Source organism: Molossus molossus, unplaced genomic scaffold (assembly GCF_014108415.1).
Source record: "Molossus molossus isolate mMolMol1 unplaced genomic scaffold, mMolMol1.p scaffold_m16_p_19, whole genome shotgun sequence".
In the NCBI taxonomy this organism is placed as follows: Eukaryota; Metazoa; Chordata; class Mammalia; order Chiroptera; family Molossidae; genus Molossus; species Molossus molossus.
In genome coordinates this window covers 10,233,602-10,257,659 of record NW_023425354.1, presented here as the reverse complement: position 1 = coordinate 10,257,659, position 24,058 = coordinate 10,233,602, and the positions used below count along the sequence as shown (strand labels likewise).

The following is a 24,058-nucleotide window of genomic DNA, read 5'->3' as shown; positions in this document are numbered from 1 at the left end:
TCCCTATGTTTCTGTTCTGTTCTGGCTAGTAGCTGGCCTCCCTGGCTGTCTCCCTAAAAGGTTGTATAGAAGCCACACTTTTAAGAATCCAAACGTATTTTAAAATATATGAAGGAAGACCATTACTAAAGAAATCCTGCTATAAATCTTTTTGTAAGGTAAACACAGAAAACCCCACTGATGGAAAATGAATGGTAAGAAAAAATGGCTAATCTGGCGTGATGAAAATTTTACATGATTACATATTTTCAAAGCAAAGTAAAACTATTTCTTTCCAATACAATAAATATAAGAGAATAAGTAAATGAAATAAATAAGGGAAACATTTAAAAATGACATTCACACAAACCTACATCATGTAACAAAGTTTCTAGAGACACTTTGCCAACGAGGTGTTGGAATAATTGCCCAATGAGGTGTTCAGGCTACTAAAGAAGTTTCGTTGGGCATGACACAGAGTAGCAGCCATACTAGACCACCCCTTGAAGGCTAAGTCTGAGCCCCAAATTCTCATTTCTTAAGAAAGTGATTGAAATAGTATTGTAATAGCTGTGTATAGTTCCAGGTGGGTACTGGAAATATCAGGGGAACTTATCTAACCATGATGCTGTGTACGTGAAACTACCACAAAACAATATTGAATGTAAACTGTAATTGAAAAATAAATTTCCCGTAAAAACCAAAACAAAATTTTAATTAAAAATAAATAAAACGTAGTGATAGATACTATGGAACTTTCATATCAAAGAAAGGAAAGGAAATGGAATTTTTTTAAGTGATTGATTTTCTCTCAGGTTCCCCTTTAAAAAAACAGACAAACAAAATAATGTCCTGGAAATTCCCACCATGCTCACTTGTTACTGATAATCCAGAGGCTGTCTGAAGTCTCACGGTTTTATCATTACATACACGAGACCCTCCATGGGATACATCTGCTGAGGGCCAGGGCCACCAGAACTGCCACCCATGTACTGTAGAGGGTAAGGGTTTCCACCTTTGGACTCAGGCTCCACCTCTGGGGAGACCCTGAGCAAACCATTAGCCTCTGGAGAAGTAAGTCCTACCTCGTGGGCTGATACAAAGCTCCGCGCTTGGCACAGTGACTACACCTCGTAAACCCTCAGTAAATAATAGTTCTTAGAGCAACACTATGGTTACTGCTATGTAACTGCAGGCTCGATCCCCAGTAGGGGGCGTGCAGGAGGAGCCAATGTGATGCTACTGCAGAGGGAGGGGCCACTGGGACGCAGTGGCCTATGGGACATCTTCCCCAGCCAGCGAGCGTGGGGGCTCAAGGCAGCTGCAGCCCAGGGGACAGATGGAAGGGAGGGCTAACAGTTCTGCATCCCAACACCAGCAAAGCAGTAGCCACATATCTAAAAAACCTCCCAGGTACCTGGGGAGAGAAGGGCTCCTGGACCCGAGGACCACCAGCAAAGACCCCTCCTACCTTCTTCATGAGCATGTAGATGTGGGTCTGCGCAGCATCCAGCACGTAGCGGTGGGGGTGCCTCAGCCCCTTGACCGTGATGTCCATGGTTTTGCCATCTATGTTGATCCACCGCCTCGCCCCTGGGGCCAGGAATAGCCTGGGCAGGGAGGGAAATGTTAGCAAAAGTAGCTAAACCAAGTCAGTTAGTAAGAATCTTACAGCTGCTGCCTGGCTGGTGTGGCTCAGTGGATGGAGCATCATCCCATGGACTGAGAGGTCCTGGCTCAATTCCTGGTCAGGGCACAGGGCCTGGCTGCAGGCTCCATCCCCAGTAGGGGGCGTGCAAGAGGCAGCTGATCGATGTTTCTCTCCCACATTGATGTTTCTATCTCTCTCTCCCTTCTCTCTCTCTCTCTCTCTCTCTCTCTCTCTCTCTCTCTCTCTCTCTCTCTCCGTGTGTGTGTGTGTGTGTGTGTATAAAACAGCTGCTTGAGAGGGAGGCAGTGATATGACCGGGTGTCCCGAGTTGAGAGTGGTCCCTCTGTAGGAGATATGAAGAGTTTGAACAGGTTGCCAAGCAACGTTTCTTAGAAGCAAGAAAACAACCATGCAGGTACTGGGAACACGACCGTTTAACTTTGGGTTTCCTGACGTCTGGGAGAGAGCAGACAGGGATGAGCAGCCCTAGCCACTAGGGCCAAGAGCCCAGCCTCCATCTCCTTATTCCCAGGACTCAGGCTGAACACCTCCACACAGGTGCTCCGGGCGTCTGCTCTCCTTGGCCCAGTCTAGACGTGTTTGGAGATGGACCTCAATGCTGAGTTGGGAGGCAACCCATGATCCCAGGACCGAGAGGTTTGATGACCTGGGCATCCTTGCCAATGACCCCAAGGAGAACCCGAACTCGGCCACATTCCTGAGTCCTGCAGCTCCACCTGGGATTTCGGGAGCCCCCCGGTATTCCCCAATCTGACATGAGGGTTAGAAATACATGGATATTGTGCCCCACCACTAAACTAACTGCACAAGAAAATCTGGAATGTGGACTCAGACGGGTAAGTGGGGAGCCGGGGAGGAGGAAGGCTGATTGGGGGGGGGGGCAGCATGGTCCCTGCAGCATATTTCTGGAACTAGGAGTTGTGCGGGGTCACTGTGTGCGAGACCTTCCAGGACGGACAATCACCCTCCCTCTCCCCTGGTGCACGGTTTCCCCGTGAAAGGAGGGAGGCTAGCGTTTGAGAAGGCTCCGGAGCCTCCAAGCAGGACACCTCAAGCTCTCTCTCCAATGTTGTCAGCACCTCTCTGAACACGGGGACGGTCCATTCTGAGGAAGGACACCAGAGGTCCAAAGGGACAAGTGCTCAGAGGCGAGGGCCACCGGCGGCTGCGGGACGGCTGGTCCCAGCCCAGCATGGGGGCTGGGCTTTGGAAGCCACAGCTGAGCATGTGAGACTGAACTAAGTGCCCTGGACCCTCAGAGCCCACGATGGGCGTCCTCTGTGGCCAGTGCAGAGAGGCCCAGCAGGGATGCGACCAGGGCAAGACATGAGCACCCTCCGGCCGGCGGAGGAGGGCAGGGCGCAGACTTCAGCTGCGGTGCACCTGGGCAGTGCTGGTGGCCTCGTGTCCCCCCCCCTCTACCAGCCGCCAGGAGCAGGACCGGCCCTTCTGAATGGACATGCTCGGCTTCTGGGTAACTTGGAGGGAAACTGGGAGGAGAGGCCGCCTGGAAAGGGGAAGACGCGTTGCTACGCTGAGCTAGTGGGGACCGGAGTCTGTCATCGCCCACATCTGTACCCCAAGCTGGGCTCAGTCCTGGACACTTGGGACACTCCCTTCCCCTCATGGGCCTACTTTCCTAGGAGGGCCTGAGGAATAGGTTTTACCCCCTCACCTCTCTCTCTCTCTCTCTCTCTCTCTCTCTCTCCCCGCACGTGCATACATGGCTCCTACCTCTCAGGAGACCTAAGGGGGTTTAGACAAAGCACTGTACTTCAGGGCAGCCTGCTTTTTAAATTCCTCAGCACATTTCCCGGGGACCAAGGGGGCCCTGGGGCGGCAGCGGTGAGCGCTCATAGCCGGACGTGGACACCCGGGGTGCGGGGCAGGGAGATGCTCCAACAAGGCGGCTAATCCTCACTTGTAAATCTCCTCCGCTTTCTCCTTGACCTTGGACTGATCTCCATACTTCAGATCCTCGCAGGCTTCCCAGAATCCCAGGTTCTCTCCTGCACGGGAGGAGGGCGTCCACGGAGACCAACACCAGACAGGAAACAAGTGGGGAGAAGAAAGAGAAGAAACAGGTCAACGGGGTAGACTCCTCCTTTTGCACAACGCGCCACGGCCCATGGTGGGGCTGGCAAAGCAGCGAGCGCCACGCTGACTCCTGGGCCCGGAGAGCGGTGTTCGCCCAGTGACTGCCTCCCCCGTGTTCTTGGAAATGCACTGGACTGGCACGGGACCTGGCACGGGACTGGCACTGGACTGGCACGGGACTGGCACGGGACCTGGCACCGCCAAGTTCGCAGCCACGTGTGTCTATGGCTATCACTGCTCTTTCCCCAAGGACACAGCTCAGCTCACACAACCCCAGAGGCGGCCGGGTCCCTTTGTCCCGGGAGTCAGCTGCAGCAAATACGCTTGAGCAAGTTCGCATGCGATCGGGCTGGCAAACGTGCGCTGCTCTGTGATAGGTTTTCTTCACGAAGGGCCCCGTTTACTCTGCTCGTGTGCAGTGACTGCGGGTGGCATCTGCCTCCTTTGTGCACAGGGATCGCATCCTTGGGGGCCCCTCACAGGGTCTATTCCAGCCCAAGGGCCTCACAGAGGCCACTCAAGTTGTGATGCTGATAGACACACTCTTAGGGAAGGCCTGGCCCCCGGGGGCACTTAACGGAGGGTCAGTCGTCTGAGCCAGAGAAACTCGGCTCCTCTGGGCCCAGAAAAAAGCCAGATGTCTCCTTCCTAATGACCCTCTAACCAGTTCTCCCGGCACCCAGCACAGGGTAAATACCTTGGTACAGTCAGCCCAGGTGGCAACGCTGGCCTGGAAAGACAAAGGTGATCCTACCAATGGGACGGCAAGAATCTGTCTGTGCATGTGTGCATGGATGTGCATGTGTACGTGTGCATATGTGTGTGTGCATGTGTGTGTGTGTGAGTCACAGAACGCCTGAGTGTGGGAATGGAAGGAGAAGACCCTTCCGCTCCTCTCACAGCAGCGTCTGGAAAGGCCCGGGTGTTTTAGATCGAAAAGGCTGCACAGTTCTGAGCCAGTCGACATCTGTCCCAGAACTCGGCGGAGGCCCGTCCTCTTCGGCCCGAACTTCGGGCTGGCCTTGACGGCAGGCACGAGGAAACGGGGCGCAACCCGTCTCGCATCACGGGCAGTGCGGACCGTCTTGCCCAGGGCAAGAAGCAGCTCGTCGCTTCAGGTTAAAATTAAATGAGCAGTTCACACCAGCCAAAAGGCGGACACAACCCAAATGCCCATCGATGGAGGAATGGATCGGGAAGACGTGGTAGGCGCATACGTGCGATGGGATGTTATCCCACCTCAAGAAGGAACAAAGTTCTGATGCAAAGTACAACCTGGATGACCCTTGAAGATATGGTGCTAAATGAAATAAGCCAAACACGAAAGGACAAATATCATATTCTTCTTCTACTAGGTACCTAGAAATAAAAATTCATAGACAAAATGTAGATGAATTGTGGTGCTTGCCAGGAGCTAGAGGGAGGGGGGATGAGGGGTTAGTGTTTAATGGGTACAGAGTTTCAATTGGGGAGGATGGAAATAGATGCTGGGGATGGTGGCACAACAATGTGAATGTACTTAATGCCACAGAACTGTGCACTTAAAATGGTAAATTCTGTCTCAGGAATCCTTGACCACAACAATGTCAATGAGCATGCAAAAGTGTGTGCACGAATGTTCCTGGCAGCATGATTCATAGTAACCAACAAGTTGAAACAACACAAATGTCCACCAGCTGCTGAATGGATAAACATAAGGTAGTGTATCCACACAATGAAATATTATTTAGTCACGAAAAGGAACGAAGCAGTGTTTTTTGCTACAACATGGATGAACCATGAAAACACTACATGCTGAGTGAAAGAAGACAGAAGGACCTGTTTTATTATTCCACTTATATGAAATGTCCAAAATAAGCAAATCCATGAAAATAGAAGTCGATTAGTGATTAACTAGAGCTGGGGGGTAGAGAGGAAGTGGGGAGCAGAGGAAAAGAACAGGAAATGACTTCTATCGGGGTTTCTTTTTGAGGCGGGGAAAATGTCCTAGAATTACATAGTGGTGATGGTTGCACAACTTTGTGACTAAACTAAAACCATTGACTTGTGCCCTTTGAAAGGGCATGTGGATCATGGCATGTGAATTATACGGTACATGAATTTATGGTATGTGAATTATATCTCCATTTTAAAATGTCTTCAATTAAATGAGCAGACTGATGATTCACCTGCCCTGTTCGTACCTGCAGCCTCAGGAATGTCATGAGGGGATCACCAACCCCACTATTTTGCTAATGCAGGGAAATGTTTTCCACAGATTTTGTTACTAAGGAATGCATGGGTGGGATAAACTCAGGGTGTGGTTTGTGACTTTGCCACCAGATGGCACCCTATCCACTCATTCGCCAGTTGCTTCCCTCCGGTGCAAAAAGCTCTCCCCTTCCCCATCAGGGCAATTAGGCTTGATCAGAGAGGAGGACTTTCAACAGTCCAGATTATAATGTAACATGTTGCATCAAGAGATCAAACAGGCTAATGGCCTGTCGTTGGGGTTAGTTTCAGGAACAACCCCACAGACAGCTGTCTTGGGGAATAAGCAGCTGAGTGCTGAGGCTCAGATGGAATGTCTCCCAGAGCTGGGGACTTTGTCAGGAAGTAAATGAACCCCACGGAAGTAAATATCTCAGTACAAGTGTGGAAGCCAATGGAATGCCCAGCCCAATGAACTTGCCCTGCTCTGACCTTTGGTTTCCCAGGCGTGTCTCAGTGCAAGTGTCTACCAGGATGAGACAGCAGAGATGGGATCCACCTAAAATGTGGCCCCACCCCTTCCATTCACAGCCCCACCCTCCTAGCCCCTGATGGAAGCAGAGCAGGGGAATTGCTCTCATTTGTGGCCACATACTCGAATCACCTGGGGGGTTTTCAAACCTTGGGAAATTCCACCCCAAATAAATTAAAAAGAAGCCTCTGGGGAGGGGGCCCAGGCACGCCGGTTTTAAACTGCCCCCAGGTGAGTCGAGTGTGCGCCAGGGCAGAGAAGCACCGAGCTGGGGCAGAAGGAGAAAGCGTGCTTTATGTATGCCTCCCTCCCTGTCCGATTCGCCAGAAGCCGCCCAGCGTCCGGGCGCAGCGGGTGACCCAAGGATCAGGGTAAGGAAGTGGGGGTGGCCGGAGGGGATAGGGTGCTTGGAAACGCGAGTGACATTCATGTGAACGCATGAAATTCTCCCCGCAACTGTGAGGCCCCTTGGGAAATCTATGCTCGACATTACAGTAGCGCTTCTAAAAGTTAAATTTTTTTTTTAAGTCAAAGACCCACCACTGAATTCTTTCTTGAGAAAGTACTGGAAGCTCTGGCGCCCCTTGGGGTCTCGAATCAATTCACTGAAGTTGATGGCCCACCGCTCCACGCGCATCTTGGTTGGGATTTCCACCCTGCAGAGAGGACACTGTATAAATGCACCAGACACTCGGTGGGGGGAGGGGCTGTGCCAGGTGGTGGCCTGGACTGGGGTACGGGGCTTCAGCTCCCTGCTGACCTCCGTTAACCCACTGCCAAGCCCCACCCAATTCTCCCCACCCTCATTTCTGCACAAATGTACAATCCAAGCAATCACTTGTTAGGACCCCAGAGCCTCATCTGGAGCTGATGGCCCCAAAGGTGAGAAGGACGGACGGCCACAGCGGGGAGCCCATTCTCTTGGCCTTCTGGGCACAAGAAAGGGAATGCCTGCTCCAGGGCCCGTGGGGACCGGTCAGCAGAGGGTCAGGCTGCCACCCCAGGCCAGGAGAGAATTCCGGAAGAGCACTGGTGGTGGGTGCCACCCCTCAATGCCATCCTTCAATGCCTGTCACCCACCCCACAGTGGCCCCTTCACGAGGACAGCCGGGCATCTGGTGGGAGTTGCTGGTTCTTGTACCTGCCTCCAGGCCACCCGCCCCCAGGGAGACCTCATTTGTCGTGTTCACACCCTCCCAGGGCTTCCTCCTAGATGCAAGTCCCCCTCCACTTCCCCTTCCACTTCCCCATCCACTTCCCCATCCACTTCCCCTTCCACTTCCTCCTCCACTTCCCCCTCCACTTCCCCTTCCACTTCCCCTTCCCCCTCCACTTCCCCATCCACTTCCACTTCCACTTCCCCCTCCACTTCCCCTTCCACTTCCCCTTCCCCTTCCCCCTCCACTTTCCCTTCCACTTCCCCTTCCCCTCCCCTTCCCCTTCCCCCTCCACTTCCTCCTCCACTTCCCCTTCCCCTTCCCCATCCACTTCCCCTTCCACTTCCCCCTCCACTTCCCCTTCCCCTTCCCCCTCCACTTCCCCCTCCACTTCCCCTTCCCCTTCCCCCTCCACTTCCCCTTCCACTTCCCCTTCCCCTTCCCCCTCCACTTTCCCTTCCACTTCCCCTTCCCCCTCCCCTTCCCCTTCCCCCTCCACTTCCCCTTCCCCTTCCCCATCCACTTCCCCTTCCACTTCCCCCTCCACTTCCCCTTCCCCTTCCCCCTCCACTTCCCCCTCCACTTCCCCTTCCCCTTCCCCCTCCACTTCCCCTTCCACTTCCCCTTCCCCCTCCACTTTCCCTTCCACTTCCCCTTCCCCCTCCCCTTCCCCTTCCCCCTCCACTTCCCCCTCCACTTCCCCTTCCCCTTCCCCCTCCACTTCCCCTTCCACTTCCCCCTCCACTTCCCCTTCCCCTTCCCCCTCCACTTCCCCCTCCACTTCCCCTTTCCCTTCCCCCTCCACTTCCCCTTCCACTTCCCCTTCCCCTTCCCCCTCCACTTTCCCTTCCACTTCCCCATCCACTTCCACTTCCACTTCCCCCTCCACTTCCCCTTCCACTTCCCCTTCCCCTTCCCCCTCCACTTTCCCTTCCACTTCCCCTTCCCCCCCTTCCCCTTCCCCCTCCACTTCCCCCTCCACTTCCCCTTCCCCTTCCCCATCCACTTCCCCTTCCACTTCCCCCTCCACTTCCCCTTCCACTTCCCCTTCCCCTTCCCCCTCCACTTTCCCTTCCACTTCCCCTTCCCCCTCCCCTTCCCCTTCCCCCTCCACTTCCCCCTCCACTTCCCCTTCCCCTTCCCCCTCCACTTTCCCTTCCACTTCCCCTTCCACTTCCACTTCCACTTCCCCTTCCACTTCCACTTCCCTTTCCCCTTCCCCTTCCCCTTCCACTTTGGTGTTTTGAAAGGCCTCCTTCCCTACCCGTCTCGGGACAACCCTTCCTGGCCAGGTGGCCTTGCCTTCTTCTCCCCGGAGAGCAGAACTCTGCACAGCCTTGTCCACAAGGAGATTCAGGCTGTCCCTCTGATCTGATAACTGGGAGACAGGCACAGACTCCGGAAAACCATCCTAATAACTAGAGCCCCCAGAGCGGGAGGGAAGACTCCCCACAGGAGGCGGTTCCAGAGTCTTCTGCTCTGTGATTGACACCCCGGGTGAACGCCCTCCTCACCATCAGCTCCCATAGTGAAAGGGCTGTCCAGCTATGCCTGCTCACCTGGCTGGATCTGGGCTAGCTGTATGTTCCTCACACGGGTATGATGCCCTCGGCTGTGTGTGGTCTTAAACTCACACCAGCCCATCATCCCCACTCCCCCACCTCCACCTTCCCCTCTGACTTAACATTTACACCCTTCTCCTCTTTCCTGCATTAGCTCACACTCTCCCTCAGCATTACCACCCTTTGCCCCTCTCCCAAACAACCGATGTATGCAGGACCGGTTAGCAACAACGACCATTCAAAACGCACAGACAGATCAAAAGAGCGAGCAGCACAATCACCAAGGCGGTGTTCGAGCCCTGGGACCTAGTCTGCCACTCATTAGACATCCAAGATGCAAAGCCCTACAGATAAGTGTTCTCTTTTCAAAAACAATATATTGTTCAACACTGAGTTACCACCTGACCCAGCAGTTCCACTCCTAGGCACACACCCAAGAGAAATGAAGACATGTCCACACAAATCTCGGGACATGAGTGATCACAGCAGCATCCATCATAATAGCAAAAAAGGCCGAGGCAACCCATAGGTCCATCAGCTGATGAATGGAAAAAAACAAAATGTGGTATATCCATACAATGAATATTATTCAGCCATAAAAAGGGACTGAGTACTAATACATGGTATAACACGGATGAAGTGTGAAAGCGATGTGCTAAGTGAAAAAGCTAATCATAAAAGACCATGTGTTGCCCTGTCTGGTTTGGCTCAGCAGTTAGTGCATCAGCCTTGAGTCTTGGGTTCGATTCTGGTCAAGGGCATATACCTTGGTTGCAGTCTGGTCCCCGGCCCTGGTTGGGGTTGTGCAGCAGGCAACCAATCGATGTGTCTCTCTGGCATCGGTATTTCTCTCGTTCTCTCCTTCTCTCTCCCCCTCCTCCCTCTATCTGAAGATAAATGGAAAAATATCCTCAGGTGAGGATTGAAAAAAAAAAAGACCACATGTTACATGATTCCATTTGATGAAAGATCCAGAATAAGCAAACCTAAAGAGATGGAGGTCGTCCAGTGGTTGCCAGGAGCTGGAGGAATACTGTTGGGGGTGGGGGAGGTGCTAGCTAAGGAGTTCGAGAGCAAGGCTTCTCACCTGGGTAATGAAAATGGTTTGAAATTGTTTGTGGTGGCGATTGAACAACTCTATGAATATAGTAAAAAAAAGGATTGAATTGTACGCTTTAAATGGGTGAATTGTATGGCAAACGAATAACTCAAAAAGCTATGTTTAAATAACCAATATATCGAATACATACAATTTAGCATTTAAATCCCAGAACTGGGTGTCATCTGTTATCCAGGGATTACTAGGGAGGCAGCCGGACATGATGGCGTCATTGGACGAAAACTGCTCACTGTATTTGACGATCCTGAAAAGCAAATGGAAAATGATTTCCTAGAAGTTCAACACCCAGGAGACTAAGTCAATACTCAGGTCGACTGACCAGCCTGTCCTCCTCTTCTTACCAATTTAGTTGCCTACTTAGGACCTGCACTCAGATTGGCAGGTATTTGACAAAAATCTGTCCCCATTCTAGTTGTGAAATGAAATGTTGTCTCCCAACCCAGTCCTGTTTTAATTTCTCTGTATCTGTTTAATTTAAAATGCAGGCTCTTGACATTGTATCATGACACTAAACACTGTGTGTCTCTCAAATAATGTCCTAGTGGGTCAAGGTACCCTGAACATTCAATAAACCAACCATAAATGTCCAATGTATCCTGATTTTAAATCCAAAATTAATCGTGGACATTTCGTCTACACTGATCCATGAACATGACCCCTGTGGCCCTGGTTAATCTGAATGGGTAATGCGAGGAGCACAGGCTGTCACGGATCCCCGTAGGGTCCAGTCCATGAGCTCTTCCATCATCCCTTCCACACAGTGGTGGAGTCCGAGAAAGAAGGCAGATGTGTACAGAACCTCACCCACCCCTGATATTACCTAACCCAAGATGAGGCCTGGAGACTCACACCAAGCGAACAACTAGTAACTTAACCCCCAAGAGACCTCTTTTGTCCCTTAGAGTTCATCGGGGTCTGAAGTCAGTCTCTGACTTCGCAAGTTTGCCTTAAAGCAAAAGTTCTCTTCTTGCCTATCTGCTGTCCAACCCTCAGCTGGACCAACAAATTAGGAACGTACCCTCCAAGGGACACAGAGGACTTCACCGTGGACCTCATTAAGGCCTGCTGGTAATACATGATCTGGAAGAGACACGGTCATTAGAAAATGTCCAACGGCCCACCCTTGAGTGTCACGCCCATTGCTATTTACAAGTGACCCCCAGAACTAGAAGCCATATACCCATCACAGCACCCCATTCCATTCCCTCAGGCCAGATGCCTCTGTACCAAGGGTTCAGGCCCACAGTAGATGGGTGACCTCAAACTCCCAATTAGGGGCCTCCTTCACCCATCATGTGTTGGTCTGGGAAAAGGCACCGAGTAACAATAATAATAGTAAAGTTCTAAGGAGCATTCAACCAACATATGCAGACAGATGGTTAGCCAAGGAGAGCTAACCTCGACAGCCAACGAGTACCAGGACTCTGTCTTGGGCCCTGGATACAAGATCTGCCAAAACAGGCAATACTCAGCCGAAGAGATTCCGAACAGCTCTGCAGGTGTGGGGGTGCAGACACCACAGCCTCTGCTCCCACGTCCCTCACACCTGTGCCTCCTGAAAGTGTCTCAGAGCCCGAGTCTCAGCACCAGCCCCACTCAGATCTCACGAAAGACACGTCGCCACTCTGCGCTGCCCATTCCTTGGCAAACAGTCCTCTGAACTTGACACACAGCTTTCATTTCATTACCAAGTGCAGAGCATAAAGCCAAAGTACATATAATTTGTCAGACGATTTAAAATCAAACTTCCCTGGAACCGGGAGACGCATTACCTCTTTTTTGACAGCAGTGATTGTTTGTTTCTGTAAAACAAAGAAACCAAAACCATTAAACAGACGGCGTTAAATCATTCCAGTTCAAAGGCCTATTTGAAAATAAAAATGCATTCCCCGTCAGGGAACTGCCCACTTCTTTTACTTAAAAGATAGAATTCTGCCCTGGTCGGTTTGGCTCAGCAGTTAGAGCGTCGGCCTGCGGTCTAGAGAGTCCCGGGTTCGGTTCCCGCTAAGGGCACGTACCTCGGTTGCAGTTTGTCCCCGGCCCTGGATGGGTCATGTGGGTGGCAGCCACTTAATGTGTCCCTTTCATGTCGATGTTTCTCTCTCTCTCTCTCTTCCTCTCCCTCCCTCCCACTCTATCTGAACAAAAAAGGGAAAAATGTCCTCGGGTGAGGATTAAAAACAAAAAAGGTTGAGTGTGGGATTGGTCCCCACGACTGTTGTGTCTACAGAACCACCTGCCATGGAATGAGAGAAAGATGGGGAGCCAGCTTGAGTGTGTGTTTGTTTTTCTCACAAGGCAGGGAGCCAAATGAATGGTGACAGTCATTCGTGGGGCACTCGTAACAATGTGACCGATACCACAAGTGGGGGAAACGTCACATTGCCAAAAATAAAGCATGCAATTAAAAGACTCCAGTTCGAAGAGAAAATAAAAAATACAAGACTCCAGACCAGCAGGCCCTGAACGCGGAGTCGCAGAGCTGCATACCCTGTGGGCGACCACGCCAGGCCCCGAGCTCAGAGGAGCAGGTTCACGCGGGGCATGAGCAGGGCAGCCTCCCGGCGTTGTCAGTTATGGCAGAGAAAAGACGGCTCCTGAAGGGACTCTGGGTTTGGGTTTCTGGAAACCGGTCAGACCTGACTCCAACTAAAATCTTCTACAATTGCCCATGCTTCCTTGGTACCCACTTTTCTGCAACTCTTGGAGGTTAGGGGATACCAATCTCCGTTTTCTTAAGTTTGGTTGTGTCCAGGGGCTGCCTGGTGCTGACTCGTATACTTCTAGTTGATCATCTGAACCCCTGGCTGCTTATATCCATGCTGCTCAACACAACCAGGTCTTCACTTGGAATGGAGTCAAAAGACCAAGGAAGACACTATTTTCCTTAGCCAGTTAGCCAAATAACTACTGGCCCCTGAGCCCACTGACAAGGGCGTGCGGGCCAGGAGGGTCCGATCTAGAATGTCACAGGCTCGTCTCTCCTTTCTCATCCATACTGGGTTTTAGTTTGCTTCGTCCGATTGCTTTTATGTAATTGCTTTTCACCGGAAATCCTTTTCCGGGGTGGGGAGGTGGAGAGAGGCAGTCAGGTAGGTAAAGCTCAGGTGGGGCTCTTGTTTTGGGCTCACACACACCCTGACTTCCTGTTCACAGCATTTATCACAGTTGTAATTATATATTTATTTGTGTGTGACTTTGCTTCATATACACATTACCCTCTCGGCACCCTTAGGAACAGAAGGACCATGTCTGCCTTCCCTGGCACAGTACCCGGTGCAGAGTAGATACTCAGTGAATATTACATATATGACAGCCGCCGTGTGCTCAGAGACCTGAACAAAATGGAGATCTATTCTAAGCTTAATAGACGATTTCTCTACTTAAAAAGTTGAAAACACTACCCAAATGCTCCAAATATGCTGGCAACCACACTGATTATTTGTTCCCATTCTGTCTCAACATAAGACACTGTTTTAGAAGACACGCAGTCCGAGTACAAAAAGACCCTGGGGCCACAGCAGATTTGCATACAAACCTAATATAGTCAGATTCTTCTGTTAGAGTCTGCCGAAACGGATCAAAAACGGTACCTACTGGTCTGTGCCCTCTGCTCAAAGGGGAAGCCGCACGGTTGGGTAACAAGAACCACTTGGCAATTAGTGCAAAGTAATTTACGCCTCTTGGGACCCTCACAACCCGGTAAGGGAGAGAGGTTTCACTATTCCGACATTCAGCGCGGAGACTGTCATAGGTTTTGGGCAACTTTTTCAACATCTGGTCAGTAAGAGGCTGAGCCAAGACTGGAACCTAGATCTGCCCTTCGCGAAACCGAGGATGGATCCATGAGAAACAGAAAATAGCTGCTCTCGGCCCTGTTTCCTCCTCGCCCTGAAGTGAGGACGATGCAAACTAGAATGACTCTGTCCCGCCATTTGAAGTAAAATTCAAACAAAAAGAGAGCTGGAGCCCCAACGCCGAGACGAAACACAAACACAGGAAACCCTTTAATTAACACTACTGCTGGTAACACTGACTCCCGGCTTCAAGATAAATAAGATCGGGGATCTAACGCACAGCATGCGACTATAATTAGCAACACTGCATTGTAGACTGGAAAGTTGTGAAGAGTGTGGATCTTCAATGTCATCAACACACGCACGCACACAATCATAAGCATGCGAGGTGATGGAGGTGCTCACTAACACTGTGGTAACATTTTGCACTATGTACATGTATCTAATCATCACATTGTATACCTTAAACTTACACGTGTTACCTGTCAGTAACACCTCGATGGGGGGGAGTGGGGAAGACAGTTATGATGGTCAGGATCACAGTTGTACTAGAATTGTGCTCCACAGCCAGCATCCTGAGCACCCTCCTTCAAAGTGCCTGCGACCCGACTTCCTGTCGGCCTGTTCTGTGGCCACGGGGCTCCTGAGTGGGCATCATGGCCACAATGAGCCAGGTTCTCAGTCTGCCTTGATGTCCTCCAGGCTCCACGGAGAACAGTCTTTGCCAAGTTGTTTCTAGTCTACCTATTGTGGTCTGACGCTGGCCTGAAATATTTCTTTCTGGGTCCAAAATCTCAGTCTTCAGGGTTTGAAATGTTTCCTATTTCTTTTCTTTTCTTTCTTTTTTTTTTTTTGTAGTACGTGCCCCTAGCGGGAACTGAACCCACGACTCTCTGGTCCGCAGGTCAATGCTCAACCGCTGAGCCAAACTGGCCAGGGCAAAAACGTTTCCTATTGTAATGCACTTCATTTGATGTTATTACCCTTTTAGGGCCCTGCTTCAGTGGTGCGGTCTGCTGTTGGGTTTCAGATTCCCAGAATCACCAGCTAGCTTCTGGGAGTCGGGCCTCAGCCAGCGCTCTTATAATAGGACTCACTGAGTCTGAGGTTCCCCACCTCCACCTTGGCGTGTCCGCGTGGACTTTCGCACTTATTTCTAGCTTTAAAAATAGCTGTCCATAGGATCAGCTTCCTGTAGATGAACACAGAGGGCATCTCCGTCCTTCTAGGGGTGTGTGGGTATATCAGGGCGTGGAGGCAAAGGTTATGGACTTCTCTAACAGACCGAGAGAAAATCTGACGGGGAGGTGGGGTGGGAGGAAGACTGGATTTGGGGATCAGACCAAGGTCAAAACCCTGGTTCTGTCTCTTATTGGTGACATGACTTTGGATGAGTCTTTCAGCACTTCAAGGCCTCTTTTTTTTTTTTTTTTTTCTCATTTGTAAAAGGAAATAGAAAAACAAGGAATTAAATGAGACAATAGACCAGTTGCTGGTATAATGTAGACTCAACAGATGGTGGCCAGTGACTTGGGGTTCAGATGCCGCTGCTGAGAACATGCATGGCATGGCTTTGGCCCTACTTGCAAGAGAAAACAGGTGCCCGTGCGATATTTGGGCCATCCTTATTCTCAAAGAGTTATTTGTGGTCTATCTGAAATTCAAATGTAACTGGGCATCCTGCATTTGTATTTGCCAAATCTCGTAAACCTATCAAAAGTATTACTTAGCCAAAGTCCATAAGAAACGTTCAAATTTAAAATAAAGTGACGTTATGAAACGCACACACACTTCTAAGCAATTCGAAGTAAACCACCTCATGATAAAAGAGGAAATAACATCTTTTTTCCCACCCTGGGATTCACGCACCAATCCCCTGCTTTCTCAGCAGCTGGCCCCCTGGAATGAGGTCACTTCTTTAGCCCTCATCTGGGTGACATCCTTAGTACAGTAAGATCCTCCATCTAAGGACTCTCCAAATGCTCTGCATTCCTGGAATTCTAACTTATTCTTTTCCGCTTGCAGATTTGCCCAAATAGGGACAGAGCTGGAGCTTGTTTACACAGCTCGGTGGCCGACTTGTTTGGCCTTGAAAGCCGGACACAGGCTGCAGACAATCGTCACAGGGCAGGAGGGGTCGGGCCCTGACCTGACAGACCCTCGGGCCACTGCGGACAGAAGGGCGGGAGCCCAGAACCGGGACAAGTAAGGACCCTGGGATCAGGCAGCCAAAACCAAGAGGGGAGGGGAGGGCAAGCACGGAGCAAAACCCAAGAGGGGGCGAACCCTGAGGAATCAGGGGACACAGGCATTGAGAGCAGAGAGAGAATCAAAGGTCAGAAGGCAGGAAGTTCAGAGCTGAGGTGAGTGCAAAGCAGGAGAGATGCGCTGGGAGGCAGGCAGCCAGCTGTGCACGGAGGCGAGGGGTCAAGGCTGCGACCCTCCGCGGTACCTGTCTGGCTCCGTACTTCCTGCTCAGGCACACGCAGGGCGGACTACACACTAGGCAGGGTATGGTGCAAATAAAAATGCAGGGCCCTTTGTGCAAAAACAGACAAACAAAAGTATTAATAATGTTAAGGTGGTGCCCTGGCCGGTTTGGCTCAGCGGTTAGAGCGTCGGCCTGCGGACTGGGGAGAGTCCGGGTTCGGTTCCCGCTAAGGTTGCAGTTTGTCCCTGGCCCCGGTTGGGGTCGTGTAAGTGGCAACCACTGGATGTGTCTCTCTCACGTCGATGTTTCTCTCTCTCTCTTCCTCCCTCTCTCCCTCCCGCTCTATCTGAAGACAAATGCAAAAATGTCCTCGGGTGAGGATAAAAATTTTTAAAAAAAGAATGTTAAGTTGGTGACAGTAGATCATTAAACCAAGGACAGGGCCCTCTGAGTGTGGAGCCATGGACCAGGAACAAGTCACTTGCAGTGGAACTGGCCCCAGATGCAGGACCCAAGGGTGTGGTTGGGAGGGAGGGAAAGTGGTGGTATGAGGGGACAGCAAGAGCCATAGAACTGGGAAGACCTAAATCCAAATCCAGGCTGGGCCAGCTCCGGCAACCCGCTCAGCGTCTCTGTTTCTGCTTTGCCATGCAAAGAAATGGACCTGACGTGCCATCTCCCACCAAGCTGCTGTGAGAATTTCATGAAATCCAGCAACGCTCCTAGAAGCCACAGAGGGACAGGAGAACACATGGGGCGGAATATGAACTGGGCTGGGGTGCCCACGAGCTGAGGTTCAAATCCCAGCTTCCCCATGCCCGAGCCACGTGTCTTGGCTGACACGCTTACTCAGCTGTGAAGAAGGCACGCCAATAGCCGTGACCTCCTAGGCTGCTGTGAGTCTTCGCTGAGCTGTGACTGGGTGTGACGCTCTCAGCCCCGTGCCTCTGGCATGCCAGGAGCTGTCAGCGAATGTCAGCCCTGAGGGTTGTCCCTTCTCGGCCTTCGCGGTCCCCCGGGAACCATGCAGAGAAAGCTGTGTGTCCCCAGCTGGAGGCAGTGTATGGGGAGCTGTCACCTACGGGAGGCTCCAGGCTGAGGGTTCTGCTGAACACAGCATTTAATACTGTGGAGCCAGACTTGGGTCTTCTACCCAGACTCCAGTGTGCACGTCCGTTCTCAGCAGCTGCCTGTCGGACAAGGCAGAGACTGACATCGGTGTGGCCCTTCTCCCCTCCGCCTCCAGCTGGGGCAGGAGTATGAGAAGGTGTAAGGACAGGAGAGGAGGTGCCCCCCAAAATGGGTTCTAGGGTCTACGGGGATCCCTAAATAGTCTCTCTCGCAGCATGCTGACAATTAGAGAAGCAGCAATAGCTTCTGTCTGTGGAGGTCTCTGTGTCGGACACCATTCTAGACACATCACATAAGAGTCTCAATTCATCCTCTGCAGAAGGAACTACTGTTACTCCCACTTTATAGATGAGGAAACTGAGGCTTTGATCACACAGCCTGTCCTCAGCACACCGCAGTGGCCCTCGTCACTAAGCGACCACGGAAACCCTGTCGGGGCCGGGAAAGCAAGGGCCAGCCAGGGACACCCCACTGCTGGCCACCACGCAGTCTCACTGCACGGCCAAATGCTTTCTGGAATAAAGGGAAAGTGGGGGGCTGTGCATGCTTGGCACCCCCAGGAGCCTCAAGCCATCAGGACTGAGAGAGGGCACACTCTCTGGGTGTGCCCCTGGCTGGGCTGGCATGCCGACCAGCGGCCACCAGGCTGAAGAAGTGGGTCACCCAGGGTACCCTACACACCTGCCAACCTAGCAACCTCCTTTCCTACACTTAATGGTGTGTTCATTTCTTTTGGGGTATTTGCCTTCATTTAAGGGAAATGACTGTGTTTTCAAGAATTTACTAATTCTCGGCAATGGCCAATCTCTGCAAACTGGCACCGTGTGTTCTCTGACAGGAAACAAAAATCCAAACCCCTTGCTCTGCCCGGGCCCCTCAGACACTCCGCCTCCCCACCACCCCTCCTCTCAGGCAGGTAAACCCCGAAAACAGGGGACACTGAGTCGAACTGGGGAAATGCTGCTAACAGATCAAGCCCAGCCGCAGCCTGTATCCCTAACAGCTGATGGGGCACTGGCTGGACCGGCTGGGGGGACGGGAGGGAGGGCCCGCCTGCATGAGAATCACGGTCCTTGATTCTTCTTAACTCTCGCAACAGCCAGCCAGCAGGCAGACACGAGAAAGGGAGCTGGTGGAAGAGAGAGAGACAGAGAAGACCGTGGTAAACAAAAGTAAAAGCAGCCCGGTGTCCAACATCGGCGCGGCCGACACTGCCCTCTGCCCACGCTCTCTGACTCGGGGCTGAACTGCCAGATGTGGGCTTTGGAGCCCTACGGCACCCTCTGCTCCGAGCCTGTTGATGGCGCTGTGCTTCCCAGCTCTGCCCTCCCCTCCTCCACACCGCAGAGGTTTCCAGGGCCGACAGCTACCCATAGAAAATAAAAATAAAAAAAGCAAATCTTCCAGCCAGGTTCAGGATCTGCCTTGATGATTCTGCTTCCATGGCAACCACGCGACAAGGAGGGGAACGTGGAAACGGCTGGGGAAGGAGGCCGGTGCCATCCGTGTATCAGAGGAAGGGTCCTTTGAGTTGTGGACCAGGGACTTGGCAATGCCCATCCCCAGGTGACGCCCTCTGGGTGCGAAGCCTCTCTCCAGACGGACTCCATCCCTCAACCTGGGCATCTGTCTCAGCACTGGGCGTGGTAAGTCCCACAGCTACTCTGCGTTCTGGGTCCCAGAGGGCAGAGTACACGTCACACAGCTGCTTCCCGGCCTCCTTTTTCCTGCTTCTTCCTCTTTACCCATTGACTTCCTTCTCCCTCCTCCCCGGTACACCCCTCCTGGCTCCCTCTCAGGCCTGAAGGCATCACCCAAGCTTAGAAAGGTCACTGACCCCTTGCTCCTCAAAGACAGCAGTAGAAAGAAACCAATGAAACCACCTAAAACTAGTTGCAGTGGGGTTTAGGATGGTTTACTGGGATCAGTGGTTCTCAACCAGGGCGATTTTGTCCTCCAGGGTCCATGGGACAGTGTCTGGAGACATTTTTGATGGTCAGGACTGGGAAGTGAGCAAGGAAAAGCACAATATGACTGGCGTCCAGTGGGCAGAGGCCGCAATGCTGCTGAACATACCACAATGCACAGGAAAGCTCAAACCCATAGTGCCAAGGCTGAGAAACCCTAACCAGAAGCTCAGTTTCAACGGCTTATGAACTGCATTTCTTTCCATAAGGAACCATCACAGGAAATTGGCCATCCATCATGAATGGAGGCTGTACTGGGGGGAAGGGTCCTTTTGAAATGAAAGTGTGGGAGAATCTTTGCAAAGATCCCACCACCCTATTGAGATGCAAAGAAAGTGTGACATTCCAGGGCCTGTTGCGCGGATGAAGGTTTAAACCCAAAGTTGATTCGAGGGTGTTAAGCCTGGGGCCCATAGGCTTCAGGGAACTGGCTGAAACTGTATGCAAAGTGTCACCTGTGCCTCTTTGGGGACAATACCTTCACAACTTTCATCAGATTCTCAAAGGCAGAAGTGACTCAGGAAAGTCTGAAAACCAGCCATCCAGATTCCGTTTGTTCTGACCTGCACTCTGTTTCACGTCTGTCTTTCTGGCTGTGGCCTCCCTGTCCCCAACACTGATGTCACAGAGCCCAGAGTCCTCCTCTCTTTGGCAGCCTCAGAGGGGAGAGATCATTGCCCTACCAGACACAACTAGACAATAGACAGACGGACAGCTTCCCAGCCTAAGAACCTGACCTAGGCCCTGCCCAAAGTATGCAGCAGCAACCTACCTGGTTTACCTGAACTTCATTCGGATTGGTCACCCGGTCCAGGCCGTAGTCCAATACGTTGTTCATTCCTGGCTGAATGGAATAAAAATAACATAAGGACCACTACCGGGAGCACGTCCAGTTTCTAACTGGGTCTTAGCCAAGCTGCCACTCGTGAGACAGCTGAGAAGGGCCTGTGGCCTAGTCCACAGAGATACGAGGGTGTGTAAGACCCTCTAGGTGAACTGGTGAGCTTCATAGGGCTGTTCCACCACCACAGCACCCCCAGAATCTAGTACAATGAGATGGACGCATGCATGCATGCCCTGATGGGTGGGTGGGTGGGTGGGTGGGTGATGGGAGGATGAGTGGATAGATGAATGGGCAGATGCCTGGATGGATGGATGGATGGATGGATGGATGGATGGATGGATGGGAAGATGCATGGATGGATGGATGGATGGATGGATGGATGGATGGATGGATGGATGGGAAGATGCCTGGATGGATGGATGGATGGATGGATGGATGGATGGATGGATGGATGGGAAGATGCCTGGATGGATGGATGGATGGATGGATGGATGGATGGATGGATGGATGGATGGATGGATGGGAAGATGCCTGGATGGATGGATGGATGGATGGATGGATGGATGGATGGATGGATGGATGGATGGATGGATGGGAAGATGCATGGATGGATGGATGGATGGATGGATGGATGGATGGATGGGAAGATGCCTGGATGGATGGATGGATGGATGGATGGATGGATAACACTCAGTTCAGTAAGAGTTCATTGGGATGAACACATGAGACCCCCAACTCCTCCCATGCTGCTCCTTCCCCTCCCTACAGTGCAGTGCTTTGGAGAGTCCAGCTTCAGCCAGGCGCCTCTGGGATCCAGTCCCAGTCCTGCCACTTCCTAGGTAAGAGGAAGGTCCTAGACATGACTTCTCTCTGCACACGCTGTCCCTTCTGAGAAACAGCGGCGATTCTCCTCCCTGCCAGGCTCGTGTGAGATTAATGAGGTGGGGCAGAAGGCAGCTATTACAGAGCAAGGGCTGTGTTCATTCTAAGGCTGTGTGTGGAGGCCTGGCCCAAAGCTGGGTCTCAGTGTTTGTTTGTTTTTTAATTTCTTTTTCCGCATTGATTTTAGAGAGAGAGGAGGGGAGAGGGACAGAGAGATAGAAACATCGATGAGAGAGAACATCGATTAGCCGCCTCCTGCATGCCCCACACTGGGGATTGGGCCCATAACCTGGGCACGTGCCCTGACCGGGAATCGAACCAGCGACCTCTTGGTGCAGGGTCCATGCTCAACCACTGAGCCACACCAGCCGGGCAGGTCTGTCTTCGTCAGTTCCCTTCTCTGTCAGGCCAGCCAATCTTGCTTGGTCTCTCTCAATTCTTGGAGGCCAGAGTTCGGGTCCTGCACTTCCCTCTGTGCTGGTTTGGCACCAGGCACCTTCAAGTTCTTGTGTGATTACCCAGGGTGACTCTCCGGGAGCAGAGGCGGGAGCAGCTGTGCATTCTCCCTAGAGTCAGCCTCGTCAATAGGATCGGTCACAGTTTTCGCTCAGAAGTATGGTTGCCAAATAAAATACTGAATGCCCAGTTCAGTTTGAATTTCAGATAAACAATAACTATTGTGATTATATCATTTTACATAAAAATATATTCCCTATGTTTTTAGTATAAACACACAATAAGTATCAAAATATTGGGGCATGTATTATTGGCTGTTTATCTGAAATTCGAGTTTAACTAGGCATCCTGTATTTTATTTCCTAAACCTGGCAACTTAGCTCAGCAGGCGCCATGGGGCAAATGTTGGGCATACGGCCTCGGCAAGGAAGAGAAAACACAAGTAGGAAGTCGGGGGGAGGACAAGGCGATGGCCGTCCTCACCCTGGTTGTTGCATGTGGACCTCAGTCGACAGATTGAGCAGCCACTTCCTATGGCTGCCTGGGCTCCTCCCTGGGGAGCCCGCGGCGGACGTGACAGAGCCCCTGCCTCCAGGCACCCCCAACAGAGCTCCTGGAGGAGGCAGCCACTCCGCAGTTAATCACACAAATGATGAATTACAGTTGTCACGAGTGCCATGAAGGGCAGCGCAGAAGTCCAAGCCTTCAGCAGCTCTGACCCGGCACGGGGGCAAGAGGGGCGGAGAGGGGCCGTCGGGATCGGCGCCTTTGCCCACGGTGGGTTCTAGGAAATGCCCCTCTGTCTGGCATGAGACGTCCCCCAGCCTGCCTGAAGAGAGACTTCACACATACACACTCACACACACTCAAACACACTCACACTTACCACTTTCACATCTCACACACACACTCTCATTTACACACACACACACTCTCTCATTCACACTCTCACACTCAGACCCACTCGCATACTCACTTGCACACATCCTCACACGTGCACGCTCCAATGCAATCACCTTGAGTCTTGACTTCGCTCTCCGACTGCTCCCCGTGAACTTGGCCCTGATAGGAACTCGCGCCCTGGGCTCAGGGGGGCCTGCATAACCGTAATCAGCACCAGGCTGCCCCCAGCTGCCCAGGACAGACAGCCCCCCATGGGCCCTAGTCTTCTTCCAGCCTGGCCAGTGCCCCCCCTCCCGCTCTCTTCAGCTCTACGGAAGGGCCAGGGACACCCCCCTGGCTGCCCAGGCTCCTGCCCCCTCTCGGCCTTTGCATGCATCTCAGCTGCTCCTATAGAGCTGTGGTTGCATCTCAGCGCCCTGCCTTCAAGACTCAGCAGGGTTTCTGCTTCTGCTGGTTTGGGAAACCCCCGTGCCCGCACAGGAAGCCCTCCGGAGGAACTGTGCACAGCAGGGCATGACGACATCCCTTGGGCATAAGCCAAAGAGGCAACGTGCTCAGTTCTTCATAACTCAGGTTAGGAAAGGCCCTTTGTAGCCCTAACATCTGCTCTCTGAGGAGGCGACATTCCCAGAACCGGCATTCCAGAGCAGGGCGGGGCGGGAGCCGATGTGACTCCCTGGTGACACTCCACCATGTCCCTCCTGTCCCTACTCCCCTCTCTTTCTCAGCGCCCCGCTCTTCCTTCTCAGTCCAGACCCTTTCGGTGCATGGGCCAGAAAAGAAATGATCAATAAAACCCCAAATAATTTTATACACGAAATAAAACCGGGGAAAGGGAGATGAGGCTGAAAGAGGGAGAGCGGTTTGGACGGAAGGGTGGGGGAAGTCGGCTCCAAGCCGATCTTGGCTAGAATGACACTCCCATGAAGCGGTGTTCCCAGACCCTCGATCCGAGGCAGGACCCCTGCCTCTCACAGCCGCTGGCCTGGCGTCCGTTCAGCACACGTCCGTCTGTGCACGCGACTGGACCTCCCTGAGCCTCGACCTCCCCTCTGGATAATGGGGTGATGCTTCTCCCGGCTTCGCAGCAGCGTCCCAGGTATAGGCCCATCTGTGCCAAGAGCCTACCACAGGCCCGCAGCTGGCACTCAATGACTTCTAGCTGTTACTTTATGCCCAGGACCTGACTGCTCCGCGGGCACAGAGTCGGGCGGGCCCCATGAAGGCTTCACAGATTCCCGGACAGACGACTCGGCAGCTGCAGGCCACGTCCCACCCACAGCAATGGGTTCCAGTCGGCCCACACGCTGGCTGCTCTGCACTCCACAGAGACAGACG

General features: G+C 52.3%; 1 protein-coding gene across 3 annotated transcripts in view; it reads right to left on the bottom strand.

The window, feature by feature from the left end:
• The window catches only part of RGS9 (regulator of G protein signaling 9), a 51,766-nt gene that overhangs the window by 10,857 nt on the left and 16,851 nt on the right, over positions 1-24,058 (bottom strand). For 2 of the 3 annotated variants that reach the window (XM_036268377.1, XM_036268378.1), the window contains exons 9-15: positions 20,417-20,479; positions 12,082-12,111; positions 11,328-11,389; positions 10,440-10,553; positions 7,011-7,126; positions 3,573-3,660; positions 1,451-1,589 (exon numbers count right to left, since the gene is read on the bottom strand). In XM_036268377.1, coding sequence (XP_036124270.1) covers positions 1,451-1,589; positions 3,573-3,660; positions 7,011-7,126; positions 10,440-10,553; positions 11,328-11,389; positions 12,082-12,111; positions 20,417-20,479 — 612 coding nt within the window. Of the gene's footprint in view, positions 1-1,450; positions 1,590-3,572; positions 3,661-7,010; positions 7,127-10,439; positions 10,554-11,327; positions 11,390-12,081; positions 12,112-20,407; positions 20,480-24,058 lie in introns of all 3 variants that reach the window. The other variant, XM_036268376.1, reaches the window with a different exon arrangement.